Genomic DNA, 27067 nt, shown 5'->3' with positions numbered 1-27067 from the left:
TGTAAGGCCTGTAACTTTACGATGGCCGTGGCTCAGACAGGGCAATGATCTATGGGTGAGGAACATTTCGTTTGCCTCTTCAAAAGTAAATGGCTTTATAGAGGGATTGGGGACAACGGAAAATAGCGTCACTGCGTCAGTTTCTTTCATAGCAGAAGAAATTCCTAGCAACCTCCATCACATCGCTAGGAGGCATGTCTCATGCATTTTCAGTCACACAGACCAAGGAATATTCAGACTTTCTCGCGCTTTAAGTCATTGTTGCCAATTTAGCGTGGCTAGATCTAACCATTTTAACAATTTTCAGTTACAAAATTAATTAAACTTTTGTATTGAAAATTATTTAAATATAATTAGCGACTGTTTAAAGTCCATTAGCGACAGGAATACAATTTTCTCCATTGAAACATTGTAATGTACTACATTCTGCCCTGATCACTATATGGTAGAAGCAGCTGTTGAAAACAGTAAACGTTCTTAAGAAACTAAATGTTAATTTAAATTAAGTCTCAGTACTAGCACCATCCAGTGCAGGGCTTGTGTCTATCCACCCTTTAAAGTAATGAATTCGTCACTGGATGGTGCTGCTATTTGAGCAGCTCAAAGACTGATAGTGTAACGGCAGCTCGGCAAAAAAAAAAAAACAATTTCAGGTATGAAAATTAAATCAGTTTAATTTGTTTAGGAGACTCCCAAATTAAGGAAGCTAAATTAGAACAAAAGATGTCACTCTGATCAGCTATCCTGTTTCTAGAATTCCGTCCTCATACGGTCATGCGCAGATACGTAAATTTTAGACGACGCATGACGTCACTGTAGAAACAAAACATTGGCAAAGCGAATTAAATGCAATCTATAAGTAGTTCTCTAGTTGTGATTCTGATTACGTGTGCCCTAAATGTGATAAATCTGCAGTCATAGTGGAATATTTACAAATAACAAATCAGTTATAATGAACTGAATTATATTTATAGTAGTTACTGTCTGTAAATTTATACTTTCACACGTTTTCTAATCATAGTGTAATATAGGTTATGTTTTTAAGTTAGCACACGCGGTATTAAGTTAATTAGGCTAGTTTATTGTAAATATTTTTGTTTAAAAACATATTACATTATTCACCATGCCCGCTTGCGCAGTGTTCTCGTGTAAAAATTATAATCGTAAGAGTAAAGGTTCAGATTTGATTTACCACTCCTTTCCGAAGGATGACAGTGTTTGTAAGCAATGGATTCATGCTTGCAGAAGGAAGGACAAAATCAACATTAAAAATGCGACCGTGTGTAGTGTTCATTTTCTACCAGAAGATTATGAGAGGGACCTGAAAGCCGAGCTCTTGAACATTAAACCTAAAAAGATACTTAAAATTTCTGTAGTTCCTTCGTTGCATCTGGACATAGATTCAAGACCAAACCAGATGAATATAGAGACGTCATCTTCACGCCAGCCAGAGTCACCACAACTTACGGTAAGTGACAGACAAACAAGGCAGATTAGTCGAGATTCAAGAAAGCGAGGGCTTGAGAGATTAAAGACACTAGGCCTATCACCCAAAAAGAAGAAGTTTGATATTGGTACAATTACAGATAGCACTAGTGACTCAGTAAGACAATTGAAAGCACGGTTTGACAAATTAGAGAAATATAATAAATGCAGACTTAAATAGATTAAAACTTAAAAATAAGTCACTGACATTGGCTTTCAGGGGGAAAAGTAAACATACACAGCAACTTAAGAACAGAATTAATGCAAAGGTAAAAGAGAGTGTTTTTTTTGTTTTGAGAAAAATTTTTACAGAAAATCAGATCAAGAACTTGGTGACAAAAAGAAGCCAAAATGGGCAAGAGAAGATATAAACAGAGCCTTGACACTCCATTCAATTTCGAGGGAATGCTACATAGCCTATATTTAAGAGTGGTACATTTTGCCTCACAAATAAAAGTTAAACAAGAAACGAATTGTCATTTAAAAGAATTGTGTGTGATAACTTTTCACAAATTCTTGGTCCTAGGAGGCCATAATGCTTCTACAGGGTAATCTATGGCGAATCCTCGGCCTCATCTCGCTATCACCAATCTCATGGACGCTAAATAACCTAGTAATTGATACAGCGTCGTTAAATAACCAAATAAAAAATGCTTCTACAGTGACGTCACGAGTTCGTCTGCTAGCGGAAATTGCCCAGTGGCTCTACCTATAGTAACTATCCATATACCGTGGCTAGAATTGGCAACGTTGGAGCGTGTCCGATTCCGAGGTGGAGTTTCAAATTAAGTGTAGGAGTATGATCGGAAGTCGTAATGAGACAATTTAAATTAACATTTAGTTTTTTAAAGAGCGGTTGCCGTTTTTAACATCTGCTTCTGTTTTTAGTGTACTACAGATAAATATAACGGTGAGAATTACTGTAATCGGTTTTTTATTTTACATACCGGTACATAACCTAAAATTTTTTACATATAATTTTAAAGTATAATTATTTCGACTTTAGATGCCTAGACGATGCTGTGTTCCCGGATGCAGGTCTAATTATGATAGTACATTGAAATCATCAGGCAAGTATGTTTCAGCGTTTTCATTCCCTAAAGATGAAAATAGAAGACAAGCATGGATTCATGCAATATCTCGAAAAGATTGGACTCCTTCCCCTTCATCAACTGTGTGCATCAAGCACTTCGACGAAAAAGAGGTGAATCTTCATGACATCTACAGACAACCTGATGGCACACTTACGAAATTACTTCTCAACTGTCCTAGACTTTCGAAAGATGCAGTGCCTAGCAAATTCGAAAACTTAACCCTGAACACAAGGAAACCCAATCAAAGGAACAAGCTTAACCGAGATTGTAGAAGAAAGGCTACAGGAAAACTAAATAAGAAAAAAGAACAGGTATTTAAAATAGATGAACCTAATAAATAATTTTAATAGTTTTTGTTTTGGAAAAGTTTGCAGATTTAAGTCTTGTCAAAATGGCTCTTTAAACGAAATGATGATAATGATTGTGTGTCGCTGTACAAATTAAACTGTGATGTCAATGAAACAGTTGATAGTGGTATAAGTGTAGTAGCGTATGTAGTATTGTGATTTATAAAACTTAACTTTGAAAATATATTTAAAAAACAATGAAAGTGTTGTAAATGATCTGAAGAATGTGCTTCTTATTCAGTAGGCATTGTTGAGTTTAAAATCTAGCAGTAGGCCTATGTTGGTAGAAGACCAGTCTGTATGATACGTGTAGGGTTGCCACCCATCCGGCTTTCGGTGGGACTGTCCCGAAATTTGAAACCCTGACTCGAACTCCGGGTAAGCACACTTCTGTATCGCCTATGCTGATTTTGAGAGTAGCAAAGAACAATATTCTAACTAAGTTATACATGGAAACACAAATTAATATGATTGAGCCTAGTACTTAAGACATTTTCTTAGTGTTCGCGTAGGCTTCCGCGGCTGGTGTACATGATCTGTGGAGAAACTTTGGGGCTTATATCGCATTGACGTGGTGTTGGTGGCTGACGTTTCGACTGCTGTGTTGTGATCATCCTTAGAGCAGTTGGATAAGGAAATAGTATGTGAAGTGTTCGCGTAGGCTTCCGCGGCTGTGTACATGGTGTGTGGATAAGCTTCAGGACTTCTACCGCGTTGTCTTTGTGTTGGTGGCTGACGTTTCGACCACTGTGTTGTGGTCATCTTCAGAGTGGTAGAAGCCTTGAACAATGTAAGAGTAATGGAACGGAGAAAAATTCTCTCCGGCGCCGGGATTTGAACCTGGGTTTTCAGCTCTACGTGCTGATGCTTTATCACTAAGCCACACCGGATACCACCCTGGCGCCGGACAGAATCGTCTCAGATTAAGCTCCAACTCTTGGGTTCCCTCTAGTGGCCGCCCTCTGCACTATGTCATAGATGTCTATGAACGTAGGACCGAAGTCCACACATGTGCTGAGGTGCACTCGTTATGAGTGACTAGTTGGCCGGATCCGACGGAATAAGCGCCGTCTTAAATCACGAAGTGATTTACGCATATCATATATATTATTTTAATGTACCGAAGTACATATGATATTTCCATGCAGATATTCTGCGTCATCATACAATGTAAGAGTAATGGAATGGAGAAAAATTCTCTCCGGCACCGGGATTTGAACCCGGGTTTTCAGCTCTACGTGCTGATGCTTTAGAGCTGAAAACCCGGGTTCAAATCCTGGCGCCGGAGAGAATTTTTCTCCATTCCATTACTCTTACATCATATGATGACGCAGAATATCTGCATGGAAATATCATATGTACTTCGGTACATTAAAATAATATATAGAAGCCTTGAAGCTTATCCACACACCAAATAGTATGTGAACTTGTATAGCCTATATATAGGAGTCTTACAAGCTCACATACTATTTCCATTTCCAACTGATCTGAGGATGATCACAACACAATGGTCGAAACGTCAGCCACCAACACCAAGACAACGCGGTAGAAGCCCCGAAGTTTCTCCACAGACTACATTTTCTTAGTGTTCACGTTTTTTATTAGTTTTTTTTATAGGCTTCATTAATTCATTGTTTTCTGTCCAAGGACAGGTGTTTCGCTGCAAACCCAGCATTCTTCAATCTTCCTTCTTTTCGATCTTCTTTTTCGTCTCCACATACAATCCATATATCTTAATGCTGTCTATCATCTGTTATTTTCTTTTGCTCCGAGCTTTTTTCCCGTTCACCATTCCTTCCAGTGCATCCTTCAGTAGGCAGTTTCTTCCTAGGTAGTGACCCAGGCAATTCCTTCTTCTCTCTCTGATCACTTTCAGCATTATTCTTTCTTCTTCACCCACTCTTTCTAGCACAGTTTCATTTCCTACTTTGTCCATTTCAGACGCTCCATTCTTCATATCCACATTTGATATGCTTCCAATCGTTTCTCTTCACTTTTTTTTTCTGTCACTTACAGTGCCACACTCCACACAAGGCACTTCACTAGTCTCTTCCTAAGTTGTTTTTCCTGAGGTCCGCAGAAGATGCTGCTTTTTCTATTAAAAGCTTCCTTTGCCATTGCTATCTTCTTCTTGACTCCCTGGCAGCAGCTCATGTTACTACACCCTAAGTAGATATTTGAAGATGTCCACTTGTTCCACTGCCTCATTTCGAATTCACACGTTTATCTTCTTTATTTTCCTTCCAGTAACCATGGCCTTCCTCTTGTTTGCATTTATCTTCATGCCATACTGCTCACAGCTGTCATTTAGCTCCAGTAGCATATGCCTTACTATGATTTTCTCTTTTGCTAACAACTCCTCAGGCCTACAATCAGCAAATGTTATGCACTTTATTCTTCTTCCTGCTACTATCACTCATCCCATGATCTGAAAACAGTTCTTCACTAAATCCTCAAAGTAGATGGTGAACAAGAGGGTAGGTGATAAAGGGCTTTTTTAGGCTGAAATGATTAATATTGGCACTTTATTTTAAATTTACTGTCATGTTTAGATGGGAAATATTGAATTTTATATTGACTATTTTCACTTGTCATGTGATATAAAGTAGACTGAATTAACATAAATCCGTTTGTCCCTCGGTTCTTGTGGATGAGGGGATTGTCCAGTCCAACATTTCTCAAAAGGTGGCAACCTTATGTAAGTGGCCAGCAGTTTAATATAATAATTCACAAAATCTTTCTTGTTTGCCCACATACGGTAATTTTGAACATTTGCACCAAGTGTGTAAGTGACACAGAACGATCGAAAACAAAAAGAAGACAATTACAACCAATTAAGTTGTTTTATCCATGAGTTGTATCTAAACTGGTCTTTATTTCATCGTTCTTAGCAACCTAAACAATGACTTTATTCACAGCCCTGAATAAAAAGTTTTTAATTCACTTCCGTGAATTAAAAACTTTTTCTATGACAACCAACACATTAGCAACCATAAAATCCATACATTCATTCGTATATAAACTGGTCTTTATTTCACTGTCCTTAGGAACCTAAACAATGACTTTATTCACAGCAGTAATATTGAATTAAATCTTTATCTCCATGACAACCAACACATTAGCATATAACTTTTTCACAAACAATGCTCATGAAAATTATCACCTTCGGCTTTGCCTCGGGTGTTGAACTTTCTATTCACACATAAAATCTAATTTGACTGTTAAACCTTTACTATAAATTACTATTAAGTTATTACCCAGTTAATTTTCAAAATGTATCAGTCAATTCAGTCCGTAACTTAAGCTTACCGGTATGTGATGTAAATTTCAAATTATTAGGCCCTATTGTCTAGAGAGCCCATTATTATTATTATTATTATTATTATTATTATTATTATTATTATTATATTCCACGATAATTTGATAGGCCTAGTGGTTGGCTTCAGGTAAAAGCCTAGGCCTACTGGTTTTTAAAATAATTTTTTTTAATAAATTAATTCATATTTTAATGCTAACCAAAAAAGAAAGATGAACCAGTTTTGTTTAATGTTTTCACTTTATCTTGTAATGTGTTATAAAAATATACATTAGTTCTATAGCTTGATAAAAATAGCCTATAGTCTACTCCAAATGCATTTATTACCGTAAAATACAGGTTTTGCGTTTATATTTCCTAATTGTGAAAATAAAATGTATAGGTCCTTAATCACCATCATTGAAATCATTCATAAGGATTGTAGTGGTATTTTTTTCCAGAAAAGCTATACCAAAGGAGATATACTTTTCATTTGATTACTGACTTGATATGTATGCCTATATAGTGAAAAACATGGTTTTAGTTTGCAGCAACACTAAAATCGTTTGATACTTACCTGTATATTCTAATGGACTGTTGTAGCCCCCTTTCCACTTCTTACTAATTACCGACAATCTATCGCTGTGAAGTAATGAAACGAGCAGCCCCGGGTTCAAATCCTGGTTGGGTTTTTTTCCAGGGTTTTCCCTCAACCAATTTTTCGGCGTTGGACCTCGGACACATTTCGCCATCATTAATTTCGCCATTGAGGGGTTCACAACCAGAGTGGACCAAGTCCTTCTGGAATAATTTTGAAAAATTGAATCTTAAAGTTCCTGGCTCACGCTTAGCAACCTTCACCTTCCATAGGAAATGCTGCCCTCTGTGGAGTAACAAATGAGTTATGGTCTTTGTTTGTTATGGCAATGAATAAATTTAAGTTTTCTTCATCCGAGATTGTATTAATCCACAAACTGACCACTGGTGGACTTGGTCCACTCCGGTTGTGAGCCCCTCAGATCATCATCATCATCATCATCATCATCATCATCATCATCTCTACAATAGCCTGGGTTAAGCTCACGGTGCAGCATGCTGTACTTGTACAAGAGCACGGCCATTCGGCTACCCAATCATTCACAAGAATAGGAGTGGTAAGCACAATAAACCTCAGGCTGCAGTGTAAGCCTTCGGGTCTCCTCCGTACAAGAGAAAAAAATACCGACATAAAGTGCGAAAGGTCCAGGACAAATTACTACGGAGATGGTCAATTTTCGTAGTATTCCGTCCTAGACGTCTCGAGTGTTGTAGGCGTTGTAGCCTATTTGTAACAAAAAGGGAGATGCTACAACAGTGCATTAGAATATTAAACAATTTTTATGATTGTGCCTTCTTTTGTGTATCTTTTTGTGGAGAATTACCATTTTGGTAACTGCCAAATGAATTTTTAAAAACATATTTCGTAAATGTGTTATGAGTGTCATGTGTTATGTTTTCTACAACCGGACAATCATATTATGCTGGTGTAGCAGCAAACGAGCTAGAAAGAATTTATTTTGAACATGGTTTGTTAATAACAAATACACTGTAGAGATTATATGACACTTTACGATATAGATCACATAGGAGACGAGGTATGGTACGACCATAGACATGAAAGTATAACTGGATGTAGCACTGTCGTAAGCTTTACATTGAGGAAAGTGAGGCCGCGCTTATCGATTAGTTTCGCCTGGTACTGAGGGCTTTGTAGTTTGGGGTGCTCATACGGCTATGCGCAGACACGTAAATTTTAGACAGTTGACGCATGACGTCACCGAGGAAGCTAAACAATTGGCAGTATGAATTAAAAGCAAGCTATAAGTTGTTTTCTAGCAGTGATTCTGGTTACGTGTGCCCTAAATGTGACAAATCTGCACTCATAGTGGAATATTTCCAAATAAAAATGTGTTATAATGAACTGAATTATATTTATAGTAGTTACTGTTGTTAATTCGGGCTTTCACGTGTTTTATAATCGTAGTATATAGGTTATGTATTTAAGTTAGCCCACGTGGTATTAAGTTAATTAGTTTATTGTAAATATTTTGTGCCTAAAAACATATTGCATTATTTACCATGCCCGGTTGCGCAGTGTTTTCGTGTAAAAATTATAATCGTAAGACTAAAGGTTCAGATTTGATTTACCACACCTTTCCCAAGGATGACAATGTTTGTAAGCAATGGATTCATGCTTGCAGAAGGAAAGACAAAATCAACATTAAAAATGCCACCGTGTGTAGTGTTCATTTTCTACCAGAAGATTATGAGAGGGACCTGAAAGCCGAGCTCTTGAACATTAAACCTAAAAAGATGCTTAAAATTTCTGCAGTTCCTTCATTGCATCTGGACATCGATTCAAGACCAAACAAGATGAATATAGAGGCTTCATCTTTACACCAGCCAGAGTCGCCACAAATTACGGTAAGTGACAGACAGACAAGGCAGATTAATCGACATTCAAGAAAGCGAGGGCTTGAGAGATTGAAGACACTATCACCCAAGAAGAAGAAGAAGTTTGATGTTGGTACAATTACAGATAGCACTAGTGACTCAGAAAGACATTTGAAAGCACGGTTAGACAAATTAGAGAAAGATAATAAACAAATGCAGACTGAAATGAATAAGTTAAAACTTAAAAATAAGTCACTGACCTTGGCTCTGAGCAGGAAAAGTAAACATATACAGCAACTTGAGAACAGAATTAATGCAAAGGTAAAAGAGAGAGTTTCCATTGTTTTGAGAAAAATTTTTACAGAAAACCAGATCAAGAACTTGTTGGTGACAAAAAAGAAGCCAAAATGGACAAGAGAAGATATAAGCAGAGCCTTGACACTCCACTCAATATCGAGGAAATGCTACATATATTTAAGGCAAAGTGTAGGAATCCCCTTACCATCACTGTCAACTCTAAGGCGCTGGGTTTCCAATTCCTTTAAGTGCAGGCCTGGCATATTAAGTGATATTTTATTTATGATGCAAACTCAATGCAAGAATTTAACAAAAAATGAACTTTTATGTATCCTGAGTTTTGATGAAATGAATGTGAATGCAAGAGTGTGCTATGACCAAGATGAGGATAAAGTTTATGGGCCCCACAGCCAGCACAAGTCGTAATGGTTCGAGCGCTATGCAGTAATTGGAAGCAGCCAATATTTTTTGATTTCGACGTTACAATGACAGGATCACTGCTAAAAGAAATCATTTTAGAAGTGCGAAAGGTGGGTGTTGTTATTGTGGGAGTTGTAAGTGACATGGGTGGGAAAAACAAGAGAGTCTGGGAGGATTTGGAAGTAGATCACAAGAAAAGTTGTTTTGATAACCCCAGTGATGACACCAAGCGCATCTGGATTTTCCAAGATGTGCCACACATGATAAAATTATTGAGAAACCACTTCATTGACGATGGTTTTACTTTACCCAGTGGGAAGATAATTAACAAAACCATTATCGAGAATATTTTATCTATGGATGGAGGTGAAATAAAAATCTGCCCAAAACTGAAATATAACCATCTAATGGTATCAGGTAGAGACCGACAGCGTGTCCGTCCTGAATGTGAATTATTTTCAAATCACGTTGCAAAAGCCATTAGTTACCTCTTGCCAAATGAACATGAAGCATCAGAATATTTCAAACTTGTTAATGATGTTTTTGATATTTTCAATTCTAGGATTCCGGACAGTGAACAAATTCCCATTGCAAGTGGTTTTGGCATACATTTTAAAGACCAAGAGAATATCCTAAGGACATTTCATACCATGTGTGAAAAAATGAGAGTTGGCAAGAACACTTCACTGCTTCCTTTTCAGAAAGGTTTTATAATGTCCATTAGATCTTTATTAGGTTGTTTTTCTGACCTCAGAAAATTGTATGGGCTAAGCTACATCTTAACTGCTAGACTGAACCAAGACTGCCTTGAAAATCTTTTCTCTCAAATAAGAGCATTGGGACGCACTTACGACCATCCCCTTCCAGTAGAATTTAAAAACCGTTTGAGGCTGCTTATAATGAGTCGCAACATTTCAGACATTTCGTTCAATTCCTCAGCTGTTGAACTAGAAGCAGATACAATTGATTATCTTACTTCTAACCTTTTTGCAGTACTTCTACCAGACATGACAGAGGCATTGGCAATGATAGAAAATGATTCTGAAATTTCAGAAATTACTGTTGAAAACCTTCCTGAAGCAAGAGTCATACAAAATGTTTCTGAATTTTCCAGCGAAGGTCTACGATATTTGGCTGGCTATATTGCTTTTCGCTGTCATGAAGTAGATAGATCATTAGGGGATCCTACAGGCCAATTAATTAGTGTTACACCAGATGCATTGCTGGTACATCAGGGCTGGATTGAAAAACTGTCTCGAGGAGGTCTGCTCAAACCATCAGATGAATGGCTATGCACAGTGAAACAGTTTGAAGTAGTGTTTGTAGGAGTGCATGGTGATAAATTAAACTGCTGCAACGTCATTAAGGGCATGTGTAACATTCTCGCACAGAAGTTTCCACATGTACATCCATTAATAATTAAAATATATACAAGAACAAGGACATTTATCCGCATTCATTCACTGAATACGGCAGCGAAGACTGCAAGAGCAGCGGAACTACAAAGAAAGAAGGCACGTAAATGGCAAGCTTCTGCTAGGCGCTGACAAGAGAGAAGAATTCATTCCAATCTTCAGGGAGGAGGAAAAAGGTATGTGATATAAATACCTACTTAATGATTATTGTGTTTGAAAATATGCAGCCTATTTTCAAACATAATAAAGTGTTCACAACTTCACATATTCATAGTCAATGAATGGCATGAGGTGGCTAGCTTTATTCTCCAACCGACTTCACCTCGTGGAGTCATGGTAATTTTAAATGAGGCTGAAAGGGCTCTAGAGTCAATCTAGGTCCAAAGATGTCAAGCATAATATGTTTGTAACATTTAATATAGTTTATAGCTTTAAGTGAGTTATGTTAATAATCAGCTTAATGTGTATTATAACGAGTATTTGAAAATATAGGACTAATGATATAATAATATATATGGAAAAATTATGTGCCTATATTAATTAAAATACATAGGCCTACTATCAGAAATAATTAGGCCTACCCATGGCTTTATTATTTCTGCATGTTCTAATAATATTTATTAATGTGTTATGTTTTCTGTCATTGTTATTATGTTAGGAAATTATTAGCATTCACTATGTAATTGTTCTATTTAATAACGAGCATTTCTTATGTAGGGTAACTATATTTTCTAATACAAAAATATTATTTCGTACAAACTCTTCTCCAGTTTAGAAGATGAAATTACTTGTAACACATAGGGATAAGACACGCTTAATATAGTTTCCTTTTGTGAGTGGTACATTTTTCCTCACAAATAAAAGTTAAACAAAAAACAAATTGTCGTTTAAAAGAATTTTGTGCGATAACTTGTTACAAATACTTCAGTGCTAGGAGGCCATAATGCATCCCGTGGCTAACGAGCTTCCGAAGTGACGTCACGAGTTCGTCTGCTAGCGGAAATTGCCGAGTGGCTCTACCTTATAGTAAATCCATATAATCCATATACCTTGGTTTGGAGGGTAGCGAATGCGAGTGATTGCATGTTATGTTGCATAGCGCAAATATTTTATAAATATAATGGTTGTAACTTGTGCGACTGTAGGCTGCACAAATCGCCGAGATAAGAAGAAAGAAGATATTCATTTTCACAGGTAAGTTAACTATATACTATTTATTGTCTTCAATAAATAAATTCCTGTTATAGGTTATGTTTTTCGAGCATGTTTAAATTAAAATGTGCAGTTTACAAATTCATTGTCTTAACATTAATGTTTATTGCGATATCAGGGATGGTAACGAATATATTTTGACTTGGGAAAAGTGCAGCCTTAGGGTTCATATTCGTTAAAAATTATTTAATATCATTGTTTAATGTTATCTTTGTGTCTCATTCATTTTAGATTTCCATTCAGCAGACCACACATTCTGCATCAATGGGTAGCTGCAGTTAAAAGAGAAAAGTGGACTCCTACAAAAAACAGTTTTTTGTGTAGTGAACATTTCACAAAAGAAAGTTACGAAGCCCAGTTGTCATTAAGTATCTTAGAAAATTGCTATTGAATCATAGGCTGTTTGTCAAGGTTTTCCATTGTTCTTACTATTTTTTTTTTTTTTAGCCTTCAGTTGTATAATCTAATGCAACAGTCTTGATATTTTGAGTATTGGCTCTCCATGAATGTTAGAGAGTCCCATACTGTTACATAACATTACTGATATCAAGTTTTTTTTATATTACAGAAATTAAGAACTACCCAGGATTCAGTAGGGCTACATTCTAACTCAAACCATGAAAATGATGCCAGCTCATCAGACACTCTAACATTGTCAAGTGTTAGACCACCTACAACTGAACCAGAAAGCCCCAAGAAACAGGTACTGAAAAGAAAAGTGAAGACACTGCAGCAAAAATTGCGACGCAAGAATGTTAGGATTACAACAATGAAGGAACTACTTAAAGAACTAAAGAGTAAGACTGACACTACACCTGAAGTAAATGGTTTGTTACAGAATTATTTTAGTGAATTTCCATTAGAACTATTACAAAATGAACTCAAAAATAAAGATGTAAAAAAGAATGGTGCCAGGTACACTGAAGCTATTAAGAAATTTTCTCTTACGCTTTATTTTTATTCACCTAAGGCTTATAGATATGTTAGAACTATGTTTAAATTGCCTCACCCAAATAGACTGAATAGTTGCTTATCTAAATTTAAATGTGAGCCAGGTTTCATAAGTGAGGCGTTTGAATATCTGAAAGCTGATATTTCAGAAAAACCATGGCTTAAAGACTGCACACTTATAATTGATTCTATGTCACTGAGAAAACAAATTCAATGGGACACTACACACTCACGGTACTCTGGTTATGTTGAATTAGCTGGACTTGTAGACGAGAAAGATGTACTAGCTACAGAAGCATAGGTGTTTATGATAGTTTCGATTAAACATAATTTTAAATGTCCTGTTGTATATTTTTTTACTGACAAAGTAAATTCTAATGTTCAGGCACAGCTTTTGAATATATGCTTAACTAAATTGCATGAAATAGGTATTAAAATATGGTCAATTACTTGTGATGGTTTATATGCCAATATCACCACCCTTACTGCTTTAGGATGCAATTTTTCTGCCCATGACATGAAATGTTACTTTGTACATCCAGACATGGATAAGGTTTGGACTATATTTGACCCTTGTCATGTGGCAAAATTAGGTAGGGGTTGTTTAGCAGAGAAGTCCTGTTTGACGTCAGAAAAAGGTTCAATACAATGGAAATACATTATGAATTTACACGAGATACAAGAGCAGGAAGGATTAAAATTTGCTAATAAACTCTCAGGAACCCATGTAAACTGGAGAAATCAGAAGATGAATGTTAGATTATCTGTGCAAACATTAAGTTCTAGCATTGCTGATGCTATTGATTATTTAAGGATGAGTGGTCATGAGTCTTTTCAGGGTTCTGAAGCAACAGTTGAATTTATAAGATACATGGACAGATTGTTCGACATTTTAAATTCCAGGAACCCTTTCTCTCCTGGTTATAAAAAGCCACTATCATTGAATAATGAAAACTATTGGAAAGAATTATTTCATGAAATAAAACTGTATCTAAAATCATTGATGATTGATGGTATTCCACTATTGTCTCATCCAAGAAAAATGTTTGCATTAGGATATATTGTCTGTATCACTTCTATTGAAAATATTGCCAGTGATATTTTGAAAAGATAAGATGACCCTTTAAAATATTTATTCACATATAAATTTTCTCGGGACCACCTTGAATTACTTTTTTCATGCATCCAGGCAAGAGGTGGGAGGAATAATAATCCTAACACGCTCCAATTCAAGTGGGCTCTGAGAAAATTATTGTTTAGAAATGCTGTTACTGCTAGTGGTAACTGCCTAAATATGGAGCACCCAAACACAGAGTCAGTGCTGGAGTTCAATAGTAATAACAGAATCTTAACTCAAACTTCTACAACATGTGATCTTAGAAGTGAATGTAGTGACGATACAGAGATTATCCAACTTGTTAACAGTTTAGATTCACACACTTTAAGTAGCTTCCAAGAAAATATATTATGTTACATTGCTGGTAGTATACTTAAAAAACTTCTTGAGAAAATTAACTGTGAACACTGTCAGGTAATGTGTGTTAATCAACAAACATTTCAAAGCATTGTAGATCACAATTACACCATGTTGCCTTCCATTTTGCAATTTCACAAATTTGTAACCTGTGTATCGAGGGGTGGACTTATAGATCCGTCAGATGATGTGTTTGTGATTGTACAACACATTGAGAAAGCTTTTCAGATTTACATTATTCAACAGAATATGATCAGTATGCGAAATATTGATAAGCACATTACCTGCTTTGTCATACAAAAACTGCTGAGTTTAAGTAAGCCTCCATTTACTTCCTCCCATCCTCCTACAGAAGAATTGGGATACGAAGATACCCATGAAATGAAAATTATAAAGGCAGTCATTCAAATGTATTTAAACATTCGTTTAAAAACATTTGCTAAAAAGTTCACATTGAAGGTTGCCAAAGGAAATGCCACTTCCATAAGGAGCAAATTAACAAAACAAATATTGTTCCAACATGTGTAACTTTCTGGAATAATACCATTTGAACTACAGTATATCTATACATATTTTGTGTTAGATATGAACAAATAAAATTCATTGTGATATTTTTTCTCCTTATGTTGTCTGTGAATTGATTTAATGCAGGCCTATTGTAAAACCCAAATTCCTTTCAAGAATGAGTCCTTATCTACGTGGATTATAATACCAAATTGTTTGTGAGATCTGTTAAAATAATCATTTCTTGATCTTTAAAGGTTTTGAAGTGTGTCTAAACTGAATGTTTGAAATATTTCAAAGCAGTTTCAAAATAATTAACTGATGAATATGTACCATAGACATGTGTCTATGATATATACGAAGCTGAATATTGCCCCTCGGACCAGACATGACTAGTCGCACGGTTGGCCTCAGTTATTATGTTACAGTGCTCCATCCAGTTCATCTTTATATGTCTATGGGTACGACTTATAAATTGCGAGTGCCCCTAGCGATCAGGCCTTGTGTAATGAAAACGAGTGATGGCTGATGTGTGGCTAATTTCGTTCTTCGGAACCCTTTTTAGTTTGCGTTACTATCATGCTTTTCTTGAAATTTCAATTTATTCGTGGACACAGAATATTAGAAGTTATCAAACAGACAAATACTGAACCATGTCTGGTAAGGTTTGTGCTGTTGTTGGCTGTAGTAACTTCGAACTTGTGAAGCTATCGAAATCTTTTTTCCGCTTTCCTCGAGACAGAGCAGTGTAAGTAAATACTTATATTATAGCATATTAGTATACATATCACAATCACATTAAGGTTTAAGATTTACTTGTGCACCAAGTATTCTTATCTCCTTAGATGAATATATAAATACGTATGTTAATGTAAGTAAACGAAGGTCTACAAGTGAAACTTATAGGTTAGGTTTTTCATATTGTTTCTGTTCGTTTTAGGTGTGATGAATGGGTTATAAAATGTAGGAGAAGTGATTTAGATGATATTTATAAGAAAGAAGGACCTGTCTACTTAAATGAAACATACAGAATTTGTTCAGATCACTTCACAGCCACCGATTTCAGGAATCCTCAACTGTACAGTCAAGGGCAGGTTATGAAGTCACATTGTGCTCGTTTATTTAATTTTCAACTTCATTTGAATAGAGTATAATATACAAATATAATAAATAGTAGACTATACATATTTTAAGATGTTACACAGTTATTATGAAACTTATTGTATTTCAAAACACATTATCCAATTCTTTTAATTAATATTTTGTGTTAATATATCAATTTTATAGTCTAGTGTACGGTATTTGCTTATGCAAAAGGAAATGTATGACTACTATAAATATTTACTTTGTTTCAATAAACTGTTTTTAGGTTAAAACCCAATTCTGTACCAACACAAAATCTTCCCAGCAGCAGTGTGCGAAGCATTTTAAAATCAACAAAAAGAGGATGTCCACGCAAGAGGAAGAGAGAGAAAGAAGTGGAACACAATGGAACATCTCCATTCTCTGGTTCTGTTCAGGAGCAGCCAACAGATTGTCTTCCTGCTGCTAGGTGTCCTAAAAGTGTTAGCAACGAGATTAAAATTAAGTTACTTAACCAAAGGTTGCGAAATGCTCAAAAAACTATCTGCAGAAAAAATGCTCTTATCACTAAATTAAAGGGTGAGATGTGTAGATTAGAAAATAGTGAAATGGAAACAAGGTCAGACTTAATTAAATATAATTAGGAAATTCTAGCACATACTCACAGGATTTTCTTTTGGATAAATTTCAGAACACGGATACCTTCCTTCTTCTCTTACTCCAAAATTCCAATCTTGTGCACACATAATAAATTATTGGCACTGAAAACTGCTTTTTCGTAAGCATTATGATGCACATCGACAAACAGACAAATCTGCTCTTTTTAGTATTTTAAGATAATTGTCATTGAGGTATCCGTATACTGACATTTTCCTTCAGGTCTGTTTGTAGGTGGGTTGAGAATTTATGCATTTCACTTGTTTTGAATGAAAATGTATTGTCTTTGATGAAAGTAAAGGGTGAAAAATTAAGTGTTTCGGAATGTGTGGTCTCCATCGTATTTGATGAAATGTTACTGCAAGACAGTGGCATGCATTCAGGGCAGGCCACCCAGGTTATTTTAATATTATCAATAAATTATATTTAAAGGTAGTATTAGCTTCAGAAGCTAATAATATCCATTTTTTTACATATATTACCAATTTTTCCAAAACTAGTCTAACTCCATGCTGTCTTGCCGGCACCACGACGGACTCTGCTGTACAGCCGGCCAGTTTTCTGTACACCACGTGCCGGCCCTGCAATGAGCGCTCTATCTTGTCTCATTGGCTGGTACATGCGGCTCTTTGTATGCAGCCATTTGGTTTGTTATGTCGGCCTGGTAAGGATTAGTCAGGAGGGCTTTTGGTGGTGATTTTTAATTCCAAGAGTATTGGTACACAAAAATAGAAGTGAATAATGTTTCACGGTTGATGCGGAATGTAACTTGAAGCATAAGTATTGTATAATGACTTATAATAAGAGCATAATAGAGGAAATCCTGAAAAAGTCGTTTGATTGCCGATCTTCCAGTGAAAAAAAAAGCGAAATCGTAACTGTGCGAAGGCCTGCACTACTAGCTCCTGTACCCGAAATTTAAACTTAAGAAAAGGGATGAGATATTTTCGATATTTTAAAATAAATCAGTATGAAAAAATTATTCATGGTAAATACCCTCATGAACTAGCTACAATCTGAAATTAAAACAGTTCCACAAAACATTCTCTGAACTCTAAAAGTTGATATCACTTGTTTGGTCTATACCCAACACATCAGCATTGGTTGAAAGATCATTTCTGTTCTTAAACTAATGAAATCACTTGAATAGTTGGTTCAAGGGTAAAAAAGATTAAACAACCTAGCTTAGATGTCAGTAGAGAAGAAGCTACAAAAAACTTAAAAATTACTGGTTCTAGCTCAGTCAGCTAAGGCGGTTGCCTGCTGTTCTGGAGATGCATTTAGGCACGGGTTCGATTCCAGCTTGGGCTGATTACCTGGTTGGGTTTTTCCGAGGTTTTCCCCAAATGCAAGGCAAATGTCAGGTAATCTATGGGCAATCCTCGGCTTCATCTCGCTATCACCAATTCCATCGACACTAAATAACATCTTAGTTGATACAGCATCGTTAAATAACCAAGTAAAAATAAAACTTAAAAATTCTCCAACATTTTACAGTGACGTTATCAATGAGTTTACAAAGCAAAAGCAAAGAATGGATCAAGTAAAAAGTAAACAAGATAAGATTTTTCTATAATTTTATGTTTTTCTATTAGTTTCGTGCTCGTCTAAATTTGCTGGAGTGATTTAATGACTATAACACATAATGTGCTTCTAAAGCTGGATTATAAAATATAGCCAGGTAGTAGTGACATTAAGTTATCTCTAGAAGGAGAGCCTACCCTAAGGCAGCAGGCACTACACGCCACTGCTGCAAGACAATATCACTTGCAATGCAAAATCGTGGAGTTTGATGGTTTTGCAAATATGGTGGTCATAAAGAGAATGATGTCCTTGAGCATGCCTGTCAGGCTATGATTATTTTAATTAGGGTGTTTAAGGTTAACTTTAAGAAGGTTATTTATTGGATATCATTTTACTAGAAATGGTATGCCAGATGAGTGCATTAAGGATATAGTCTTAGAAGTTGTAAAAAAGGTGACAGAAACAGGATTTATTTCTAAGTTTATTATGTGTAATCAGGGAAGTAATAATCTGAAAATAAGGTCATTGCTGAATATCTCGGAGAAAATCCATTTAAAAAAATTATGGTTTATTTAACAATGCTCGCAACTGCCGAGGTTATATCAGCGTCGCCGGTATGCTGGAATTTTGTCCTGCAGGAGTTCTTTTACATGTTAGTAAACCTACTGACATGAGCCTGTCGCATTAAGCACACTTAAATTTCATCGACCTGGGCGGGGATCGAACATAGAAGGCCAGTACTATACCGACTGCACCACCCAGGGCGACAAAATCCATTTATTGAAATTTATAACAAAAAAGTATATTTCTTCCATGATGCTCCACACTTGAAATCTGTTGGGAATAATTTGAAAAGACATGATTTAATGTGTGAATGTTTAGGTGAGGGGTTTGGACTTTTTCCATTGCTGGTTGTCACAATCAAAAATTAAGACACAACGTTTCGAAGGGTGGTTCTCCCTTCGTCTTCAGGTGGAAGGAAGGAGAGAAAGGAACAAACCTACTGTTGGGATCGTTACGTACAGCTATTCTGTATGACTGATGTGTGAAGATGGAAGGGTTTCTTGGAATCACATTGTAAAATTTTATGAAAAAGACAGTGGCATGAAACCTCCTAGGTTAACTAGGAAATGTATTGATATGCCTCCATGTAGCCCCATGAGAGTATGTAGAAATGTGTTTATTGACAAGCATTCATTGTGTTAATAAAATGTTATTTGAATGAAAAAAATAATAATACAAATATCATCATTAGTTTTCTATTTTCTATCAATTAACATAGAACATTAGTTCAAAATTTGCAGAGATGTGTTTATTGACGAGCATTTATTGAGTTAATTAAAATTTATTTGAATGAAGAAAATAAAAAAATACATTACGTAATACAAATCACTTTTAAGTTTCTTTTTCCTATCAATTAACGTGCAACAGTTCCAAATTTTCCTCCTATTTTGCAAGGCCTGGCCACTAATGGCGCCACTATCAACATGTTTCACAACTTAGCACAGCAGAATATGGAAGTGACTGGTATTGTCCTATAGTGTATTTGTTAAGCTGCTTTGTGTCTTTGCCTTCTAGAAACCTAAAGGTGTTCGGCGTAAACGAGATATCCGTCCTGACCATATATATGCGCTCAGGGATATTGGACTACAGAGAGCAAGTGGTGCCAGACAGCCATATTTGAAACGGGGACGACATTCCACTTCCAAACAATCTATTATGCCTGATTCTTGCTGTGCTAATGGCTGTACAAATCGTCGTGTGAAAGGTGGAAATATTCAGTTCTTCACGTAAGTAAAGCTTATTATTAGGGCTAGGATTTTGATGACCTATAAATCATGAAAAAATGTCCTAAAAACAATGCATTTATGACCTAAAAATATTTAAAAAATGCGCTAAAAATTGTTCGTACATAATTGGCTAAGTAGGTAAAAAGGTTTTGTACTACTTAATATTTAGACTTACTTACTTACAAATGGCATTTAAAGAACCCGAAGGTTCATTGCCGCCCTCACATAAGCCCGCCATCAGTCCCTATCCTATGCAAGATTAATCCAGTCTCTATCATCATATCCCACCTCCCTCAAATCCATTTTAATATTATCCTCCCATCTACGTCTCGGCCTCCCCAAAGGTCTTTTTCCCTCCGGTCTCCCAACTAACACTCTATATGCATATTTAGACTAGTAATTAAATTAAATTCTGGTACCAACATTTAAGTTTATTTAATTTTACATAATTTTTTCTAAGTGGTACACTTTTTACCTGATGTAGTTTCCATGTAGCCCACCACAAGGCCACTCTTATCCGGAATTAGGAGGTATAAAGGGTCTATATTGAAGGGGTGGTTGGATTGTACCACTTTAAAATGGCAATATTTGTGTAGAAAAACGATTAAAATATTATACAAAATAATGGGTATTAGCCACCGGTGTAGCTTGGTTAGTTAAGGCGCTTGCCTGCCAATCTGGCGTTGCACTCAGTCGCAGGTTCGATTCCCGCTTGGGCTGATTATCTGGTTGGGTTTTTTCCGAGGTTTTTCTCAACTGTAACACAAATGTCAGGTAATCTATGGCGAATCCTCGGCCTCATCTCGCCAAATATCATATCACTATCACCAATTCCATCAACGCTAAATAACCTTGTAGTTGATACAGCGTCGTTAAATAACCAAGTAAAAAAAATGGGTATTAATGGACAAAATATGTAGACAAAAATCAAAAGAAATAAACATTATTTTATATTAATAATGGGGATTTATGACCAAAATTAAATGAAAATGCCTAAAAAATATCTGAATAAAACAGAAGATGCTCTTATAGTTGTAAGAGGTAAAAATGCCATAACAAATATGTCTTAAAACACTCAGTTTATCACATAACATATAAACACTAAAGCAGCTATGTTTCTGGCTTACTAGAAAAAAGATGCAATTTCATCAAAATCCTAGCCCTGCTTATTATGTTTATTTTTGTTTAGGCTTAATTGTGCTTCTTCAGTTAATGTTAAAATTGTTTGTTTATTATATTTCTTGTGTTTGTTATATTGCAGTTTTCCTTTTAAAGATCAAGAAAGATTGAAGAAATGGATAGCAGCCGTAAGAAGAAGAAACTTTTTACCTACAAGGCATTCAAGGATTTGTAGTGAACATTTTAGAAAAGAAGACTATTTAGTAAGACCAAATATAAATGTGCCACGACTGAACTCTAGTGCTGTTCCCTCGATTTTCCATGCACATCCAAAGAAAGCGACACGAAAAACTCGAAATCGCAGAAAGAAACTGTGTGACACCACCTCTGAAAATGTTTTCACTACTCCACAAAAGAAGGTAAAATGAGAAAGTCAAACAATATATCGATGGCTAAGAAATGATACTTCGTATCTACAAAAATGGCATTTAGTTTAACTACAGTATTATTTAGATTAACTACACTGTTATTATGTCCACATAATTGGACAGTTAACTAATATTTTGTGCTTGAGTAGAAGATTTTGCAATGCAGAAACTTGCATAAAAAATTTGTCTATTTTGAGAGAATTTAATTTTTAAAACAGTTTTCTGATTTACCCTCAAATTTACAGATACGAGGTATTACTTCTGGCTAAACTAGCGCTGAGATAGTTCCCTTCGTACTCCTCTTATATATCTTTATATACAAATCTGCGACAGATGAGGTTTGATTAGTTTAGGCTTTTGTTATGCCTTGCATATATGATCAACTCCATCTCCACAGAAGACCCCTTATGTTGTTGTTGTTTTCTAATTCCAGCATTTGACAGTAAAGTCATTTGATCTCTTGCACTCCAATATTTTTAAAAAATATTGTCATGGTCAGCCACTGAAGCACAGATTTTGAGATGTTCTGAATCCATTTCTTGATTTGAGTTGCACAATGGGCAGTTAGGGGGACTGATATATTCCAATTCTATGCAGGTGCTTGGCCAAACAGTCATGGCCTGTTGCCAACCTAAATGCAGCTACAGATGGTTTGCCTTATAAATTCAACGATTTTCACTTCCAAAATCACCGAAATTACCTCAACGCTAGTTTCACCTCACTTCTTAGCGATTATTATGGTATTTCTCCAGAAAAGCTACAACAAATAGGGTACAATTTTCTTTTGCTTCATTGGCTTCTGTAGGATGTATTTAGTGATAAACACATGGTTTTACCTTGCAGCCACAAATACGGGTAGGCCTCGTCTGATCTGTATATTCTAATACACTGTTAAAGCCACCTCTTCCCCCACTTATTACAAATGTAACACTCTAGAGAGATCCAGGATACAATAGGGAAAATGGTTATTTTTCTAGTTATTCATGCTGGACCTCTCGCATGTTATGTTGGTAATTACTTATTAATAACAGGCAAAGTGGGAGCTACAGCAGTGCATTAGAACATAATCTACAGGTAAGCATCGGATAAACTAGCGCACAGTTAGTTCTGATGATTTCGGAAATGAAAATTCGTTATTACACTATCTTATTACAGACAATACAGACTGACAATATCACAAAAACAAAAAATCACCAGCCTTTGCCCAGCACTTGAAAATCCTGCACAAATTTGTATATACAAAGCATAACAAAAACCTAAACTAATCAAAAAGGAAAAAGAAAGAAAGAAGATTTTTTTTTTTTTGCATAGATCTAGTGACTAATATGTGCCTATTTTCAAGTACACAGCCTGTCCAGGTTTGGTTTTTATATTCGAGATAGTCGTTTTGAGCTCATTTTCTATTTGAAGTTTGTTTCTCTATTTAGATTTAAAGCAGCTACAGCTGAAAAACCAATTTTACAAAGGTAAGAAGTGGCAAAGGATACGTTTCCAAAGCAACTTTGCTTTAATAAGAGAATAATTACAAGACAGTTCACTCCAGAAATTTGGTAAAGACTTCATAACAAAATTTGATTTTTCTGAGCTACTTGAAGAAAGATCTATCACGTGTTCTTTTTTGCAGTGATAGGCCGGCAGGTGTACTGTCAAATTAATTTATTATCCAATTGCAGTCACACAATTTAATATCATCTTCTCCGAAAAAGTATTTGCGTAAATTAGTGCTTAAGTTTTCTAAATGATTTTCCACTGTCTTCAGCAATACTTTTTTATCATTCTCTTCTGGCAGGTAACTCTGGATAAATTCACATATCATGGGGAAACGTCTCAAAGCAGTTGTGTTTTAATTTATTCCATAACTGTATTTTCTTACACTTAAATATGTTTGTATTATTTCCCTGAAGTTGAAGCTGAAGTAAATTAAGTTTTTCAAATGTGTCTACTAAGTAGAATAGCTTCATTTTAAATAACTATTTGTAGATTTCTTCTGCATGCTAATACCCCCTCCTCGCTCAGAAATATCGCTATTTTTTTTCTCAGTTAGTAGGCGTGCTTAAATGCCTTACTGCGTGACAACCATCTGGATGAAGAATAAAACAATGATTTATGTTCGGGTCCCATGTCTTCACAAAGAGCAATGGAACACCCCAAAATCTGTGCTTCAGTGGCTGGTCATGATAATATCTCTGAAAAATATTGGAGTGCAAGAGGTCAAATGACTTTATTGTCAAACGCCTGGCATTAGAAAACAACAACAAAGAGCAACGAAAATTCTTGATTTTGGAAGTCTGATTTTTATAATAATTAACTACATCAATAATTACAGTCAGAACAATATTCAGTCCAGGACTTAAGTGAGTTCGATGCTAAAGCTTCGTGATGAATCATGCATTATAATAGGATTATCACTGATACTGGGCATTTTTGATGAAGTATTAGCTTCTTCGTTCTCACACTTACTTTTACCTCCAATCAAAAATCTATCCATGTTTACTACACATGTACACTAGCATTGGAATTCTAAGTGACAAACTCACAACACAGTCACAGTGGAACAACAACTAACAAGTCACCTGCAGACGTGCTGTTTTTATAGTCTCATATTTCAGTGCAGAAAGTTCGAGACTCATCAGTATCTGCCGCCAACATTCGGGTAACATGAAATGACATAATATGGCGCGACTGCACTACATCGGTAGCGATAGCCAGTGTTGCGAATCGAGTTTAAATTCCCGCGTATTGGGTTATTCTCATCTATTTTCTATCTCATATTATGGGGGAGGGGGAGTGCAGAATTATCCAGGACAAAAAAAGGGTGCACGAAATAACGAAAATTTGAGAACTGCTGCTGGCATAGCATGGAACTTTCGTAAGGTCACCAAAGTTATGTTAGCATGACTGAGGAGAGGCTATAAACACTTTAAGGCCAAATTGTATAAAACTCCCTGACTAAAGATCAATTTTGATCGAAGATCGAAAAGTAAACCGAGTTCAGACACTTCTTCTATTGTATAAAACTTTTCTGCGATCAAATTAACTTGGTTCAAATGCAATCTAAGTTCACGTGAAATGGATTTGGCAACATCGCATAAACAGGTGAAATACGTGATGCGCGGACCATGTTATACAGGTTTGTTCAGTGTTGCCAATCTAGCGATTTTAACTCTTTTTCAACAACAATTTCTTTTAACTTTTATATTGCTTAAATAGGGATTTAGTGACATTTTTAGCACCCCATACTGACCAAATTTAATCTTTCTTTGTTGATAATGAGAAATCTAGCGACTTTACAACTACTTTTTGGCGACTTTCCGTATTACACTCTGTTGGAAACACTGGGTTTTTTTTTTTTTTTTTTTTTTGTGCAATGTAAATAATGGCGGACAATAAGAAGAAGGTTGACTGTTCTCCAAGTTGTTATCATGTTATGGTGTTTGATACTGCTAAACATAATAAACAATTTTCGGTTAGTAATACAGTTAATTGAACATTTATGAATGTACCTATCATATCCATTAATAATTAATGGTTGTTATAAACATAATATAATTATAGGTTATGTTATTTGATACTGCTGAACACGATAGAGCCTTATAAAATATAAGATTGTTTGTGTATTAAGGCAAGAAATTGAAAGAAATATATATAAATGTACGTAACATATCTATTAATATTAATAATAATGGATATTTTATTTGCACAATCTGTCACTCGTATATTTCAAACAGAAAAGAAATAACTGAACTTGGATCATCTAACTTAATCGGAGAAATTTCTTCAGTCAAATTTGACTTTAGTTTGAGACAAATTAATCTCAGATTAGACTTTATACAACACAAAATTCCAAGTTCAGGTGAAACAAGGATCAATTTAACCTCTGATCTAAGATTAAATGGTTTATACAATCTGGTCTAAGTGGAGTACGAGGAACTAACTTTGTGATAGTTTAGGCTAAATATTAGACGATTTTTTATGTTGAAAGTATTGTGAAGTAAAATATCGTGTTTATTGCTATATACATCTCACAAAAGTCAATAAAATAAATGAAAATTATGCTTTCTTTGGTGTAGCTTTTCTGAAGAATTACCAAGTATATTTATTTATTTATTTATTCACTAGTTTATGAATCCCAGAATGCATTGCAAGTTGCACGCCAGGTGCACAAAACTCTCTTCAGGCCAATATGTAGCTTAAAACTGTTGAATGTTTTTACATCTGTCGCAACCCAAAAATGTTGCGTCATATTGAATACTATGAATATCTTAAATTGTAATATTTTTATATTTTCAGTTGGATTTTGGCCAAATTGAAAGTAGTATAAAAAGAGAGATTAGTGGTGTCTCAGAGTCTTCACAAGAGCATAGACTTGAAGAGAATGAAAACAACTACGAAGAAGATCCCTTGTCATCAAAGGTGAGACTTTTTGCATCTATTATCATGGGAAGACTTTAACAATGAATTACTCTATATGAAATGAAGAACGTTATGTTTAATTTCAGTGTGCCAGTTTAATGATCTTCTGCTAGAAATAAAAATGATGGTTACTATGGCAATATATATATATATATATATATATATATATATATACACATACATACATACAATTTATCCGTGACCATAACGAAAAACATGCCTTTACTAAATACTTTTGCGTTTGTAAAGTAGGCTTTTATTCAACATTACTTTATTCCACTAGTGAGATAAAGACTTTACCTCACAGTTTGAACTTTATCTCACAGTTCATTAGTATTTTCCTAGTACCCGGGTACACACGTATACTTTTCCATTCAACTATTACTCAAGAAGTTAATATATTAGTTACTAGATGTCACTGCCTCTACTTCTTTATTATCATTTCTTAAATATACATACACTCAATCTCCTTCTCTTTTCTCTATCTACTACGTCGTAATTTGTGCATTGCATCCATATCTAATATGTACTTTTTTAAAATTCTACAATAATTTACCTTTCGGGATGTGAGGAGACTTGAACCTGCAAAGTTGGGTTTATAGGATTTTATAACATGCCTTAGTCAACTGAGTTAAACTGACACGATGATTAATTACGTTTTAATATTCCTCTTAAGTTTACAGAAGTAAAATGTGAAATTATTTTAATCACATTAGTCCTGTAAACACTTCTAAACAATCCCAATGCATGTTAAAAATAAAAAACATATATTAAAATTATATAATTAATTATAATTTGTTATTTATCCAACGCCTTTGATACCATTCTTTATTAATCATGGCCTCCTACATCATGACTTACCTAGTACACGTATCGATTGTAAAATCCATGCCATGATATCTGATTATATGAGGACTTATTTTGAACATATTTTCTTTTATAAAACAGAATTTTTTCGTTATGGTTATGGATAAAATTATGTATGGTACTTGTGAGCGTGATCTTTATTGCACTCGTGTAATTTAAGCACTCGGCTGACGCCTCGTGCTTAAATATTTTCACTCGCGCAATGAAGATGCACTTACCTCTCAAGTACCATAAATAACTATTATTTATGTAATTCCAT

At 35.3% G+C, this 27067-nt stretch overlaps 1 protein-coding gene across 7 annotated transcripts in view; it reads left to right on the top strand.

Moving 5' to 3' along the window:
- The first annotated feature begins 852 nt into the window (after positions 1-852).
- The window catches only part of LOC138715657 (uncharacterized), a 47694-nt gene continuing 21479 nt past the window's right edge, over positions 853-27067 (top strand). Inside the window, exons 1-6 of one of the 7 annotated variants that reach the window (XM_069848730.1) lie at positions 12802-15675; positions 15868-16017; positions 16297-16492; positions 19770-19981; positions 21243-21519; positions 25819-25941. In XM_069848730.1, coding sequence (XP_069704831.1) covers positions 15581-15675; positions 15868-16017; positions 16297-16492; positions 19770-19981; positions 21243-21519; positions 25819-25941 — 1053 coding nt within the window. In that variant the 5' untranslated portion in view covers positions 12802-15580. The other 6 variants (XM_069848761.1, XM_069848747.1, XM_069848744.1 and 3 more) reach the window with 6 other exon arrangements.

This window comes from Periplaneta americana, chromosome 2 (assembly GCF_040183065.1).
Source record: "Periplaneta americana isolate PAMFEO1 chromosome 2, P.americana_PAMFEO1_priV1, whole genome shotgun sequence".
In the NCBI taxonomy this organism is placed as follows: domain Eukaryota; kingdom Metazoa; phylum Arthropoda; class Insecta; order Blattodea; family Blattidae; genus Periplaneta; species Periplaneta americana.
Note: the sequence above shows the minus strand (reverse complement) of the source record. Positions and strands in the feature narration are given on the sequence as shown.